The following is a 14,590-nucleotide window of genomic DNA, read 5'->3' as shown; positions in this document are numbered from 1 at the left end:
TCAATAGAATCAGGAAGATAGAAATAGTATCAACAGTCGTTTCAGACTACAATGCGCTGAAGATAGAAGTTAATCACACACGGACAGGGAGAAGCAAATCAAACACCTGAAAATTAAACAACTCAGTGTTGAACAGCGAATGGGTCAGGAAGGAAGTCAAGGACGAAATCAAAAGATACCTGGAAACAAATGAGAATGAAGACACGAGCTACCAGAACTCATGGGATGCAGATAAAGCCGTGTTAAGGAAAATTTATAGCTTTGCAAGCATACCTAAGGAAGGAAGGAAGGGCCTACATGGATAAACTAAATTTACAGCTTAAGATCTTAGAAAAAGACAAACAAGAGGAACCCAAATCCAGCCTAAGGAAAGAAATAATAAAATTTAAAGCAAAATTAACGACATGGAAACCCCAAAAACAATACACAAGGTCAATGAAACCAAGAGCTACTTCTTTGAGAAAATAAGCAAGATTGATAAACCACTAGAAGACTTACAAAGAAAGGGAGAGAGAACCCTAATAAACCAAATGAGAAGTAAAAAATGGGACATCACAACAGAAACCAATGAAATTCAAAAGATCGTAAGAGACTACTTTGAGAGTATGCCACAAAACAAGAAAACTTAGAAGAAATGGATAAATTCCTAGATTTCTATCATCTCTCGAGATTGAACCAAGAAGACTTGGAATACATGAATAGACCCATTCATATTAAGGAAATTGAAACTGTAATCAAAAGGCTTCCCAAAAACAAAAGCCCAGATCCAGATGGACTCACTATCGAATTCTTCCAAACATTTAAAGAAGACCTGTTGCCATTTCTGCTCAAGCTTGTTCAGGTAATTAAAAAACAGGAACTCTCCCAAACAGCTTCTATGAGACATATATCTCCCTAATACCAAAAGCAAACAAGGAAAACACAAACAAAGAAAACTACAGGCCAATATCTCTGATGAACATGGTTGCAAAAATCCACAATAAAATATTAGCAAATGGAATCCAAACAACTCGTGAAAAAGATCATACATCACGACCAAGTGGGATTCATCCTGGGGATGCAAGGGTGGTTTAACATTTGGAAATCAATCAACATAATACATCATATAAAAAAAGTAAAAATTAAAACCATATGATCATATCAATAGATGCAGAGAAAGCATTTGACAACATCCAACACCTGTTTATGATGAAAACTCTCACCAAAATGGGCTTAGAAGGAACTTTCCTCAAGATAGTCAAAGCCATCTATGACAAACCTATGGCAAGCATTATCCTCAATGGGGAAAACTAAGGGCCTTCCCTCTAAGTCAGAGAAAAGACAAGGATGCCCACTCTCTCTATTTCTGTTCAATATAGTACTGGAAATAATTGCAAGAGCAGTTAGTCAAGAAAAAGATATTAAGGGCATCCGGATAGTAAAGGAAGAAATCAAGCTCTCACTATTCGCATGTGATATGATACTATATCTAGAGAATCCTAAATCCTCTACCAAGAAACTCCTAGAAACAATAGACTTGTACAGCAAAGTTTCAGGCTATAAAATCAATTCTGAAAAATCCATGGCCTTCCTATATGCAGTTAATGAGACAAAGGAAATTGACATAAAAAAAAATCTTGTTCACAATCGTGCCCCAGAAAATTGAGTACCTCGGAATCACCCGAAGTGGTAAAGGACCTATACAACGAAACCTACAAAACGCTACTACATGAAATAAAATAAGACAGGAGGAAATGTAAACATATCCCCTGCTCATGGATAGGAACAATCAACATTGTCAAAATGGCAATACTCCTGAAAGCATTATACAGATTCAATGTGACCCCTATAAGGATACCCATGAAATTCTTCAAAGAAATGTATCAAGCACTCCTGAAATTCATATGGAATGACAAATGCTCACGAATAGCTAGGACAATTCTTGGGAAAAAGGAAGTTGGGAGGCATTACCCTCCCCAACCTCAAACTCTACTACAAAGCGGTAATAAATAAAACAGTAGTAGTACTGGAAGAAAGGCAGAGCCGCAAACCAATTGAATGGGGCAGAATATCCTTACACACAACCACTAATGTATGAACATCCAATCTTTGATAAGAGAGCAAGAAATGTGAAGTTGAGCAAGGAAAGCCTTTTTAACAAATGGTGCTGGCATAACTGGACAACCACATGCAAATCAATGGGCTTAGACCTCAACCTAACACCACGCACAAAAGTCAGATAAAAATGGATTAAAGATCTCAACATCAGTCCAGAATCCATAAGGTACAATGAACACAAGGTTGGCAAAACCCTCCATGATATTGAGGCTAACAGTTACTTCAGAAATGATACTCCACTGACCAACCAAGTGGAAACAGAGATAAACAAATGGGACTATCATAAACTAAGAAGCTTCTGCACCGCAAAAGATACAGTGAACAAAATACAAAGACAAGCTGCAGAATGGGAAAGAATATTCACCCAATACCCATCAGACAAGGGGTTGATATCAAAATTATATAAGGCACTAGGTGAAATCTGTAAGAAGAAAACATCCAACCCCATCAGAAAATGGGGTGATCAAATAAATAGAAACTTTCTCAAGGAAGACTTAAGAATGGTCAAAAGGCACATGAAAAAATGCTCTTCATCACTAATCATCAGGGAGATGCAGATCAAAACAACAATGAGATAACACCTCACACCACAGAGACTGGTACACATGCAAAAGAAGAAAAGCAACCATTGTTGGTGTGGATGTGGAGAGAAAGGGACCTTCCTACACTGCTGGTGGGAATGCAGACTGGTTCAGCCCTTCTGGAAAACAGTATGGATGCTTCTCTAAAAATTAGAAATTGAGCTCCCATCTGACTCAGCAATTCCATTTCTGGGAATATATCCCAGAGATTCAAAAAAGTATAGTCGAAGTGACATCTGCACTTTGTTTTTTCATTGCAGAGCTGTTTACAATAGCTAGAATCTGGAAAAATCCCGAGTGACTGAGAACAGATGACTGGTTAAAGAAACTTTGGTACAGCTACACAATTGGAATACTATGCAGTTGTTAGAAAAGATGAAGTCATGGAATTTACATACAAGTGGTTCTACATGGAAAGTATCATTCTAAGCTAAATGAGTCAGAAAGAGAGGGACAGAAAGATTGCATCCATCTGTGGAACATAAAGTAACAGAATAGGAAACTAACACCCAAGAATAGTTGAGATAAGTACCAGGAGGTTCCCTCCATGGCTTGGAGGCCAGCCACACATGCTGAGGGAAAAGGCAGCTCAGATAGAGAAGGGACTACCAAGTAACAAGTGTTTGGAGGATTCGCCCAGGACAGGAGATGCATGATGAAAGTATACTATAGAATGAATATAAGGTAAAGGCCCTCCCATTGATCGTCAATTTGCTCGAGCGGGCCCAGTAACGTCTTCATTGGAGACTTTGTTGTTACTGTGTCTGGCATATCGAATACTCTCGGTAGCTTGCCGGGCTTTCCGAGAGGGGCGGAGGAATTGAACTAGGGTTGGCCATGTTGGCCGCTTGTAAGGCGAATGCCCTACCCGCTGTGCTATCACCACTAAATACTTCTATTGCAAACCACAACACCCAAAATGAGAGAGAGAACAAAAGGGAATGCCCTGCCACAGAGGCGGGGTGGGATGATGGGGATGGGGGAGGGTGGGAGGGATACTTGGATCATTGGTGTTTGAGAATGGGCACTGATGGAGGGATTGGTACTCAATCATTGTATAACTGAAACCCAAGTACAAAAATTTGTAAGTCTACATCTGTACCTCATGTTGTTTCACTAATAAAAATTAAAAAAAACTTTAAAAATAGTGTTTCATAAACAAAAATGTTTTATAAAAAACTAATAAACTTAATTAGTTTATTAAAATACAAAAAGTTTTCATAAATCATATCCTTCTGACAATGAATATGTAATGTTTGAAGCTGGAGAAAATATTTGCAAGTCTTAAAACTTTTAATCTTTTAATGACTCTGTCACTGTCACTGTCACTGTCCTCCCGTTGTTCATTGATTTTCTCGAGCGGGCCAAGTAACGTCTCCATTGTGAGACTATGTTGTTACTGTGTTTGGCATATCAAATACATCACAGGTAGCTTGCCAGGCTTTTCTGTGCGGGTGAGATACTCTCAGTAGCTTGCAGGGCTCTCTAAGAGGGACGGAGGAATCGAACTCAGGTCGGCCATGTTGGCTGCATGCAAGGCGAACACAGTTTTTAAAATGGATACGTTCATTACCAGTATTGCCTATGGTCTCCCAACACTACCAAGAATGACCCTGAGTATAGTCAGAAGTATGGCCTATTACACCCTAAAGTGGATAAATTAGTAGGTGTATTCTTATTCAGGGGTTTCCCACATCTCAACTTGGAGTCTTTAATTCTTTTCTTTTATGGCATACACATGGCAATCTCCCTTCTGTAGAAACCTGAATACTATAAATTTTGGGAGGTGCACACTATGATGCTCAGGAGTAACACCTGGCTCTGTACTTAGAACTCATTCCTGGCAGTGAGGTGAACTATATGGAGTAGCAGGGATCAAACTTGGGTCTGCCGAGTCAAAGTCAAATGCCCCATCAGCTGTGCTCTGGCTGTGCCACACCACACCCCTGCATACTATCTTGAGTATGTTGCTCCCTTCATCTTTCTCATTCCCTAAATGAAACTATTTTACTGAGAAAGACAGAGACAGAGATAGAGACAGAGAGAGTCCTTATCTGAATTGTCTTTCTCCAAATAAGATGTTCAAATTGGGCGAAGGAAAATAACACAAGGATTAAAACTCATACCTTGTATTTAGCCAAACATGTTTGATCCCTGACAACATATGGTCCCCCTGAACATGTCTGGATGTAACCCTGAAGGATAGCACCACCACGATAGCTCATGCAGTTTCCCACCACCATAGGGCCAGAGCAGTACTGCATCCTCAGGCTGGGTTGAAGTTCTGACAACATTAACTGAGAATTACTTGGAGTGGTCTCCAAATCTGAGTAGAGGTTAAAAGTCTCACAAATTTAAATATACAAGAAGATGCATAAAATGGTTAAATTTATTAGGTATTTATGGAAATGATAATCAAAATAATTGTGATATATTCTACATCTATCAATGTGGTTTAAAAAAAACATGGTATTTTCCAGTGTCTACAAAACAGACCTGATTTTTAATTATTAGTATCATTTAGAATTTCCTCAATTATTAATCACTGAGATTTAAAATAGACTATCTTCCAGAAATAAGCACTCAGCTGAAGATATATGTTGTAACAGAGAGGAGAGGGATATTTCAGATATCCCTATGATAGAGTCCCCGTGCCAGAAAACTAAAGACAATTGCTTGCTTACACTCTCATTGTTAAAACTTGACAAGATATTCACAGATCCAATTTTTTACCTTCTCATACAATAGTAATATAGCCTGGTAATATAACTTCATCAAATCTGGGAGGATAGGACAAGAGAAATAGTATAAGAGGTAAGGCATTTGTCTTGCCTGCAGCCAAGTCAGGTTCAATTACTGGCACCACTTATGGTCCCACAAGTGCTGTGAGTATTGAGTAGTAAGTCCAAGCATGGATAGGTGTGGCCCCAAATCTAAAAATATCAAGAATGATAGCTACCACAACCTTAGACTAATTGGGTGCTTTTCAGAAGAATATATACTGAACCCCGATCCTCAGAATGATGGTATGTGGATGTAGGGCCACTGTGAAGTAGTTGGTTCCTCGTTAATGTGATTAGTGCACTTACAGAGTCCTTGGTTCCTTCTAATAAATGAGGGCACAGTGAGACTATTGTCCATGCATTAAGTAGCAGACTTTCACTATACACTGGATTTGCGAGCCCCTTGATTTTGGACAGCTCAAACTCCATGACAATAAGAATAAAATGTTTGACGAATTTTTAAATCACCAAACCTAAGTTACTTTTGCTATAGCAGCCCAAATGGATGACTATACTTCTTTAGGCAACGGTCTCAATTATTCAGTCTCAATTTTATCTGATCTAAATTAAAATAAACATATACCAAAATAATAATCCAAGAGTATTATAAATAATACTATCTAGTCAAGGTCAGGTTGGACTAGGTATGGTTTGATAAGAGGGGAATATATGAGCTTGTAATGGACAAATTATAGTGAGACTGATAAAAGATCTCAATTATTCTATTATACAAAAGCTGTTTCTTTCCCAACTACTTTAGATTAACGTGAAATAGACAATATTTTGCTTGAAATTGAATATAGAAGCTATCTTGACTATCAGAGTTTTATGCATACATATTTCAGTCCCACACATACATTAGTGTCTCTCCACCAATGTCTCACGGTCCTCTCTCAACCCCTCCCATGCCATTATTTTCGCAAACTCTAAATTTAATTATATTTTAGTCATATGTTTATAACTGTGTAAAAGCTTATAGTTTTGCTGTACTGAGTAACCTTACCTCTCCTGTCCCCAAAGTGACCAGGACCCTCCACCAATTCCTTAATGTTACCTCCAGTCCATCTGATTTTCTTTGTGATGAGGTAGCTATAATTGGAGCTAAGAGAAGTCAGATCTTCATATTGGTTAAGAATATACCAGAGGGTATGGTGCTGCCAGCAGGTCAATCTGTACTTGTGAGGCGAGTGCATCAGCAGCCTGATAGCGCCTTCAGATTTCCAGATACCCCAAAATTGCTGCTGTGCCTTTGGCCAGACCCCAAAAACTTGGGGCAAAGTTTACCAAGAAAGCAAACAGCCAAAAGGTAGGTATGTGGGAGACACACCCACAAACCACCTCTGGCTCAGCTATGTAATTAGAGGCATAGCCTCTCTGGTTCCTGATCAGACTGCTTAACGGCCATGATCCCAGCACTCAGAAACAAATCTCAAAACCCAATGGCTTTTGGCAGAAATGCATCCAGTCCGTGCAGTAGGTTACCAGCACCAGGTATACCCAGATGGGAATAGGTTTCGTGCCTTGGCCTGTTCCCCCTGGCGGCCAGGTGGCCGTCATCCTCCAGAGGCCACTGGACAGTCAGGTTTGGGCCCAAAGTGATGAGAGACATGGGGCTAATGGGATAGGGGTGGAACCGGCCCTTTCCTCCCTGTCCCAATGAGACCCTGAGTCGCCACCCACGAACGGCTTCTCTGGCTACTGATCATGCTGCTGAACGGCCATGATCCCAAATACTCAGAAACAAATCTAGAAACCAAGCAGCTTTTGGCAGAAATGCATCCAGAACCCGCAGTGGGTTATTGTCGTTGGGCCACCCCATGGGGGAAAGGGCACTGTCCCTCCACCTGCTACCCATAGGTGGCTCAGTGGCCGCCATCTTCCAGAGGTCATTGGGCAGTCAGGTTTGGGCCCGCAGTGACGAGACACACAGGGTCTCAAGGGATAGGGGCAGAGCCGGCCCTTTCCTCTCCACCCCAGCAAGACCCCGAGTTGCCACCCACAAACAGCCTCTCTGGCTCCTGATCAAGCCGCTTAATGGCCATGATCCCAGAGACTCAGAAAAAAATCTCAGAACCCAGCGGATTTTGGCATAAATGCGCCGAGTCCCTGCAGTAGGTTACCAGTGCTTGGCCATCCCAGGAGGGAATAGGTTTCGCACCTTGGTGTGTTCCCCCTGGCGGCCCAGTGACCGCCATCCTCCAGAGGCCATTGGACAGTCAGATTTGGGCCCGCAGTGACGAGATATGTGGGGCCTCACGGGATGGGGGTGGAGCTGGCCCTTTCCTCCCTGTCCCAATAGAACTCTAGTCACCGGCCACGAATGGCCTCTCAGGCTCCTGATCAAGCTGCTTAATGGCCATGATCCCAGAGACTCGGAAACAAATCTGAGAACCCAGGGGTTTTTGGCAGAAATGCGTCTGGACCCCACAGTAGGATACTGTCGCCAGGCCACCCCATGGGGGAAAGGGTTCTGTCCCTCTGCCTGCTCCCCCTTGGAAGTTCGGTGCCTGCCATTCTCCAGCGGCCGTTGGACAGTCAGTTTTGGGCCCTCAGTGACAAGACATGTAGGACTTCATGGGATGGGAATGAAGCTGACCCTTTCCTCCCAGTCCCAATAAGACCCCGAATCGCTGCCCACAAACGGCCCCACTGGCTCCTGATCAAGCTGCTTAACAGCCATGATCCCAGAGACTCAGGAACAAATCTTGGAACCCAGTAGGTTTTGGCAGAAATCCCTCCAGATTTAATTGTTAATATTTCAGAATTTCAAAATCATGCGGCCACTACTACAGCTGCATGACATCATATGTTATTCATAAGCAGCAGTAGAAAACAAATTGTCTACTTTTGCCATTTCGGCAGATCTGAGGGGTGGGGTAAAATCCCAAATAATAATGGTGGGTCTGGTGTCAAAATATTGAATGTGATCAAAGTAGAGAGAGAGTAATGTGGAAATCATCTGCCCCACAGATAGGGGGAGGGTGTGGGATGGGGGTATACAGGGGTTGTTGGTGGTGGAGAATGGGCACTGGTGAAGGTACGGGTGTTTCATTGTATGGCCGAGACTTAAACCCAAAAGCTTTGTAACTGCTCTCACGGTGATTCAATAAATAAAATTATAAAAAATGAAAAAAAAGTAAGGTGGAGTTCATGCCCAATTCAATCAGCCTAATCAGTGGCTGTATAAATAGCAGTACTCATATATATATATATATATATGAATAGCCTAGAAGTATCTTAGATCCAGACTGTTCAGATTAAAGATATAGCCATTAGCAAGGAAAAATGTCAAACCATGGTGTCCTTCTATTAGAAAGTTTTAATCTAAAGCAGATTTTTCAGAGAGAAGAATGATGGCTTCAAGACATGTAGGCTTATATTTCACTTTTGATAGTTTTGCAATGTACCTGAACAAATCAACATTTTACTATGATTATTTGATTAATGGTCCATTAAATTTTTAAAAAATCAACTTCCTTTAAAATAGGTTCACTGTCACTGTCACTGTCCTCCCATTGTTCATCGATTTGCTCAAGCGGGCCCAGCAACATCTCCATTGTGACGATTGTTACTGTGTGTGTCATATCAAATACGTCACCGGGAGCTTGCCAGGCTTTGTCATGCGGGCGAGATACTCTAGGTAGCTTGCCAGGCTCTCCGAGAGGGGCAGAAGAATCGAACTCAGGTTGGCCATGTTGGACGCTTGCAAGGCAAATGCCTTACCCGCTGTGCTATTGTTCCAGCCCAAAATAGGTTAGTTGACTGAACTACTGCAGTGCCTGACTCTCTGTTATTATTACATAGGGAAATAATTGACTTATATGTCTATGTATGCAGGAAAGAACCACTAATTACCTAAGAGAAATCACTGACTTACCTGTCTATATATGCAGGAAGCACCACTAATCTGGTGGCATCATCACAAACTGCAAACAACCATGATTACAAGAATAACCTATGTTTGAAGTATGAGTATAACTGATTCATTCTATTTCAGTGATGAGGAATCAGAAGAAAAATCATTAAAAATGCAGGAGGAAGTTACCATAAGATACAAATAATTTGATTCCATGTAAACACTCAACATTTTAAAATATTACAGAAGGAGTAAGGTTCTTCAGAGTTGACAACAATCTATCACTTTTAAAAAATATTTTAAATCACTTCAATATATTGCTAAAGAAATGCACCTTTGACATGTAGCTGAATACCAATATAGCTTTTCACATACAAAAATAAGCTTTATGAAATAAACTTACGCATTACCTGGTAATTGTTTTGGTTTTGTGAAAACCTCAGTTGGTTTGGTGATGAAAAATGTGGAGAAAAATTACTCCGTGATGAATTTGTATTACTGTACATTGTAGTAGATGCTGTGTGAAATGAGGTCCGTGGTGTCAAGTGACAGTCTCTGTTTTGATACAACACATTATCTGAAAGGTCTCTAATGTTAACCATTTGTGAATTTGGCATATTTCTTCCTGGCCCAGACAAAGTTGTACTTTGGTTCTCAGCTCTAAGGGAACTGCCACTTTCATAAAATCTTGAGTAGCTTGGTATCTGTGCTCCCATCAATGCCAACTCTTCCTCTCTGGCATACTCATCATCAGCATCCCCAGTTTCCATTGCAATAGACAAACAATTTCCTTCTGCTGAATTGGACTTCTGCGTGCCACTTCCTCCCAGAATTCTCTGTGGGTAATCACTAACAGCCAGTGAAAATACTTCACGGATTTCCAAGTTCCGCGTTCTGCAGTAAGGGTCTCTAATTGGTGGCTTTTGCCCACATAAGTTACGTGAACCCATGTGTTCAGGCTTATATAACCTTTGCATTCCAACTGGCTCAATTTTACAAGGTCGGTTACACACTGATGGCTTTTGAGGTACTGTTATTTCAGAAGTTTGCATTGAAGAGTTTCCATAGTTTTTCTTTGTGTGATTATATACTGAGTTTCCAGAATTTAACACACTTGTCTGTCTTGACAAAATAATAGTTTTTTCACCTAAGAGCAGAGAGGCATTTTTACAGTGTGCCACTTGCCTTTGAACGGGAATGTGCAACTGAAACTCAGTGTCATTTTTACTGGCTGTTTTCTGATTAGGGATTTTATGTGCTTCTGTGATTTGTGTATTTGTATGTTTGGTTGTTCCTTGCCTATTTGATGAACTGGCTGGGCTGTATATACCAGTTACAATGACATCATTATTGGAAGATGTCCATGAAGATTGTTGACTTGAGGATCGAGCAATATTAACTACATTTCTGACTGTAATGTCTGGAGTTCCCAAAGAGGGACCGGAAACAGTTCCTGTTGTTGCTGTTCCTGATTCAGAATTCTTACTACTCATTTTTCTTCTCTTATTGCCAACCCACGTCTGGAAGGATAAAAAATGGTATTACGGAAATGTTCTTAACAAGAGCCAGGAAAATTTCCTTTTCATGTGAAAAACTATTCTCATTTGTCATAGATTGAAGGTCTATACAAATTTAAAAGAAAAAATGATATTAGAATTAAGAAGTTTAAGTTAAATATAAGGTCAAATATATCAGGAACTTGTACTTAACAAATATCTAAGGAGCTCTGATAATAGAATCATATTTCTCCTCTCCTCTTCAAAACCAGTATATTACTAGGAATCAAGAACTCTAAAATTGTTTGTATTTCTTAGCCTAAGAAATTACCTCTGGGAAGTTACCTTACAAACTAGTGACAGATAAACAGAATTTCTATGTAATAATGTTTATCATATATTTATTTATAATAGTAAAAATTGAAATCATAGTCAAGGCAAAATATTTTATAATATTGGAAAATGCTCATATATTTAAAATATGCAATTGCAATCTTTAAGTTGAACAAATACATGAATGTATGACAACTTTTCTTAATTTCATATTATCTGGCATTTAGATTACATTTAGAAATATTTGCTATTATAAACCATACTTCAATGTGCATTAGTATACAAACATCTTTCTTGCTGTTTGTTTGAATGTCTTTTGTTAAATACTTTTTGTATGTAGTTTTTTATATTTTCAAAGAACCTCTAATATATGAGAGTTTTGATTTCCACGCACAACACTTTGCACTATCTTTTTAATGATATTTTAGTAGTCCAGGAGTTAATAAAAGATATGTAAACTGCTGTTTAGACTTGAAATTCTCTGTTAACAATTAATCCTAGATTAATTTTTACTAATATCTCAAGCCATACATTTTTTTACTCATATATTGGGGAATTTGTTTTTTTAATTGATTTATATGAATAGTTTTCAACCCCTTTGCTAGGCATCCTAGTTCAGGGGCTGTCAGGATTGCCTCAGTGTATGTCATAGCAACAAGAAAAAAGTTCATGTTTCCATGTTTGCCTTAGGTGCATTTTAAGCCATTAAGTTGTCTCTTGGACACCAAAGGAAAAATTTTCTATTAGAGATAATATTTTGTCACAAGTTGCAAATATTTTTCAAATCCATTAATTTATGATAGTTTATTTCCACTATATACTTTAATCTACTACTAAAACTTTATGGTAAATATGTGTATTATTATGAGTAACTTATTATTATCTTTATGTTGTTTTGCTGAATCATTTTTCCATTTAAATTATGTATTAAGACAAATTATTTTCCAAAATGCCTACTGTATAAAGTTTGGGTCCAATGAATTGTGGCAGAGGAATATTGGTAATTTTGTGGTGTGATATAGTAATTTATTTTTAAGAAATGTGAAATTATAGTCTTAAAAATATAGTTGTACAAACCAATGTTGATTCAATTAAAAAACTAAAAATAATAACATTTTTTGAAAAGGTTTTATTAAGAAATGTTACACAAACGTGGTGCATGGGATGTAGTTGGCATACTCTTATATGGTATTGTATTCTAATTTAGACATAGTTACAGTAATGTTTAAATTTATAGTATTGATGTGCACAGTTACTGCCACCAATGCCACTAAAGTGCCTATGACCCACCACCCCTCTCCTTTTGTGACTTCTCGTCCAATCTTCCTTCTATTATCACCTACACCCATTGTTTGTTGTTAATTGACAGTTTTTGTTTAGGTGCCATGTGGTATATTTCTGAAGTGCTATATTGATTTAGTCAAACTTAACTGCTTATAGAACATATAACACTAAACTTATTGTAATGATATAAATAAAAGATAACCAAATTAATTCATATTATGTGATTTTAATAGATATTAGCTCATTTGATTAGTCTCATTTCTAATTGGATAAATGAAGAAAGTGGAGTTCAGAAAAGTTAGTCTTTGAAAGTATATCGAGCCAGAAAATTGCAGAGAAAGAATCTAAAATTAATTCTACCGCAAATATATTGTTTTTCAACTTTCTTAATACACTCCTGGAATTGTCATTATTATTGTCTATTTTATAACTAGTGTTTCATAGGGCTGGAATGATATTATAGTGTGTATTGTGATTGCCTTGCATGGTGACTGACACAGATTCAATCCCCGATCCCTGCCACAATTGATGCCTGAGTGCAGAGCCCAAAGAAAGCTCTGAGAACAGTCAGATGTGGCCCACACCAAAGAAAACATGGCCCAGAGACTGAGATGGACACGTTGCTTCATATGAAAAGTGGTAATTCTAGACTTACTCTGATTTAGTTTTGCTACACAACAGAGGTAAGAACTGAAAAAAGAGGGAGAAATGAAAATATATTTTATATTTACATATAAAAGGATTTGTGATTTGTGAAAAAAATGGTACTACTTAGAAGAAAAGACGTTTGGTTCATCACCATTTGATGCACATACATTTCTCTTCTATTTTCATTGCCTTTAATAATCTCTTTACATTTTATACCTCGTCATTTTTCTTTTTGTTTATTTACTCCATTAGACTTGTTCTTTGTATGCGTTATAAAAGTTTTTGTTGGAAAAGCAACTCCCAGTGGTACTTTGGGACTCAGGGTCATTTCTGGTGGTTCTTAGAGTACCATTATGTATTAGAGATCAAACCCATGACTTTGCACGTGGAAGGTATATGTTCTAGCATGTGAACCAAATTTCTGGTTCCATTTTAATATTTTAAGTTCCTTCTATATTGGGAACAAATTATTACAGTGTGATTTACGTTAGGTGGAGGAAAATATTATAGTAATAAATAGTCTACTAAAATAAATAATAATGTTTTTTAAAGTAGAAATTATAGAATTACCAAAACATAATGGTTGACTGAGGTTCTAGATTAATGAGTCTATAAACAAGCTCCTTCACACAGGACTAAAAAAGCCAACAAAATTGCAATTAAATAATGAAGACTGAGTTTCTATACAATCTATATGCTCCTAGATCGGAGAGAATGGATCTATTTCTTAATCCAATAAAATTTCTTAATATTGACATAACTTTAAACTAAGTTATACCAATTGGGACTCAGATATCACTTTCATATTCAATGTTCTATTCAATATAAGCAAGTTGAAATACTAAGGTAAGACTGAACTAACACAGTGGAAAAATGAAAGACCACATTACAAAGTACAGCTTCATGAGAAGACTTTCCACTTTTTTTGAAGAAATCATCATCATATAATAGATCATGTTTTTGCCCTATAACTTTCTCAGACTTTATATGTGATATATATTCAAATAAATACATGTGTTTGTGTATGTTGTATATATATACATATATATGTATATATAAATATATATGATTGCCTGAAGTTGAAGTTCCAGTAGCCTTTATGTACCACAGGAATATTTTGTGGATTGGGACTTTTGTTCTGTTCAAGACCATGCATAAATATCATGCTATTTTCCTTTTGTATTGACATGTCTGAATTTATTTTAAATTAAATAATAAGGCAGTTCTCTGTTAAAAATGAACTGAAAGATGGCATAATAACATAGAAAGTAAAATCACTACAGGAAAAAATAGCATGAGTGCAAACTAATAAACTTTTACCAAATTTAAATATTGCACATTATATATTATATTTTTCTAATAATATTAAGCATTTTTCTTTGAGTTTAATTAAAGTTTCTTGAAAGGGGGTATTAACTAGTTCTATTAATATAAATAATTTAAGTTTTTATATAATCTTGAATATGATCGTTGGTTTCAGCAAACAAGAAACAACTTTTCTTTTTTTTTATT

The 14,590-nt window shown here is 37.7% G+C and overlaps 1 protein-coding gene across 1 annotated transcript in view; it reads right to left on the bottom strand.

Annotated features, from left to right (window-relative positions):
- Positions 1 to 14,590, bottom strand: part of HDX (highly divergent homeobox) — a 296,641-nt gene that overhangs the window by 214,053 nt on the left and 67,998 nt on the right. Inside the window, exon 3 of the mRNA XM_056124159.1 lies at positions 9,728 to 10,837. Coding sequence (XP_055980134.1) covers positions 9,728 to 10,837 — 1,110 coding nt within the window. The remainder of the gene's footprint in view (positions 1 to 9,727; positions 10,838 to 14,590) is intronic.

The sequence above is a fragment of the Sorex fumeus genome, unplaced genomic scaffold, assembly GCF_029834395.1.
Source record: "Sorex fumeus unplaced genomic scaffold, SorFum_2.1 ptg000050l, whole genome shotgun sequence".
Lineage (NCBI taxonomy): Eukaryota > Metazoa > Chordata > Mammalia > Eulipotyphla > Soricidae > Sorex > Sorex fumeus.
The sequence above is the reverse complement of the archived record's forward strand: the minus strand, read 5'-3'. Positions and strand labels throughout refer to the sequence as shown.